The sequence below is a fragment of the Aureococcus anophagefferens genome (genome assembly GCF_000186865.1).
Source record: "Aureococcus anophagefferens unplaced genomic scaffold AURANscaffold_24, whole genome shotgun sequence".
In the NCBI taxonomy this organism is placed as follows: Eukaryota; class Pelagophyceae; order Pelagomonadales; family Pelagomonadaceae; genus Aureococcus; species Aureococcus anophagefferens.
This window is the reverse complement of record NW_008705584.1, coordinates 190,400-192,010: the sequence shown is the minus strand read 5'-3', so window position 1 is coordinate 192,010 and position 1,611 is coordinate 190,400. Positions and strand designations below refer to the sequence as shown.

The 1,611-nt window shown below is 52.5% G+C and overlaps 1 protein-coding gene across 1 annotated transcript; it reads left to right on the top strand.

The window, feature by feature from the left end:
- Nucleotides 1–410: 410 nt before the first annotated feature.
- On the top strand, nt 411–1,609 carry AURANDRAFT_72289 (hypothetical protein; the record flags this gene model as incomplete). Its single annotated transcript, XM_009041885.1, has 3 exons — nt 411–535; nt 578–1,169; nt 1,263–1,609. The coding sequence occupies 3 exons, from the start codon at nt 411–413 to the stop codon at nt 1,437–1,439; spliced, it is 894 nt and encodes a 297-aa protein (XP_009040133.1).
- Nucleotides 1,610–1,611: the final 2 nt, after the last annotated feature.

The following is a 1,611-nucleotide window of genomic DNA, read 5'->3' as shown; positions in this document are numbered from 1 at the left end:
AGTGAGCGCGATGAAGCTGGGACGATCGTTAGAGAGATAGGGAGATGTCTACCCTGATCTTCAGTGAACTGCATCTGGATGTTGCAGTGCACCATACTCCACTGATGTTGCAGTGCACCATACCCCACTGCGCTCCTACTGCGTATCCTGCTAGCTTTCCTTCCCTTCCTTAACCCATTCCAATCCAGTTGTAAGTCTCATAGACAGCGAACTGAATCAGGCCAGTGGGAGATACGAAAGGCCAGCGGACTCCGGGACGGAAACCGGGCAAACTTTGATCAAGCTTTTAAATAACCCCCAGTCGCTGGCCGAGAATGTGACAGAGTGCACTCCATTCGCGAAGGGCGAATGATGCGATTCTAATATCACTCGCTCCTTCGGCCACTACTGTCTAGCTAAGCAAACGTTCCATGGCGGACACCAAAGAGGTCGAGTTGGCCAAACGTGGAGTTGATGCTTTCGTGGATCGAGCCAACGAGCTACACCATCAAGGGCGCCATGCAGATGCGCTGAAGCAACTAGAGGTTGGTTTATTGTAATCCCCTTGTTCCTAAGCTGTGTTTTAGCGTGCGCGCAGAATTTGCGAGAAAAAACTTGGTCCCAAGCATAGTAGCACAGTCAAAGTCCTTTTCATCTTGAGCTCCATGCGTGAAGTGGACGGGACTTTGCGGAAACCTGCTGACGTTAACTTACACTTTCGTTTTTTTGATATCACGATGAGTGAATCCGAGTACCGCAATAACATAGACATATCACGAATTTTACGCCGGCGTGCATTTGTAGACGAGCTGGGTGTATCAGCGGATGTTGAGTTCGACAATCTTGACGCAAAGTCACGACACTCCCTTGGTTTTTACGGCGATGCTCCAGTCAGCTATGCCCGTTGGCACATTGACGGTAATGCAGCTGTCGTAGATAGGCTTTGCACATTGCGCGCCTATCGATACCGTGGCGTGGCGAGGAGGTGCATGGAGAATATCGCACAAGATATTTCCCACTGCGCGTCCCGCATGCAACTATCTCTGGAAGGACTTGTCGTGCTGGTGCCCGATACGAATGACATCCTACAACGGAAACTCATCCAAGCAAGCTTTATACCTCTAGACGGTCGTCTTACTGGCCACCTTTCGTGTATTCGTATGTGCCTTCCGGCACAGTCAAAAAATGGGGTATCTCTCGAGGGTATCTTGTAGTCTGCAGCAGGAGAACTAGACAAGTCCAGCCATCACCGAGCATGTTTGTTGTTGGAGTTGATATCACAGGTATCGGAAGTTGGTATACCTGGCTGTGAGAATTGTGGCTGCAAACTCATTCATTATGATGACCGTTGGACCAGGGTTGGCTGGGAGTACGGCGCTGTGCCCCCGACGAACCCAACTTCCCTGAAAACCGGCTTGCCGCCCACCGAAGGCCACCCCCGGAAAACCAAGCGGAACTGAGTTTATGGCCTGCTCGCCCCCTAGGCCCCGGGTACCCAGCGGGTTCGAGTTCGCGACTTGGCCGAACGCGGGGAGAGTGACGCGTTCCAGTTCGGGCCCCTCGCAAGTACTAACCCTGGACACGAGAAACCCAACGAAGCTGAAGTTTGCGACCTCCCCCCCCCCCCCCCTT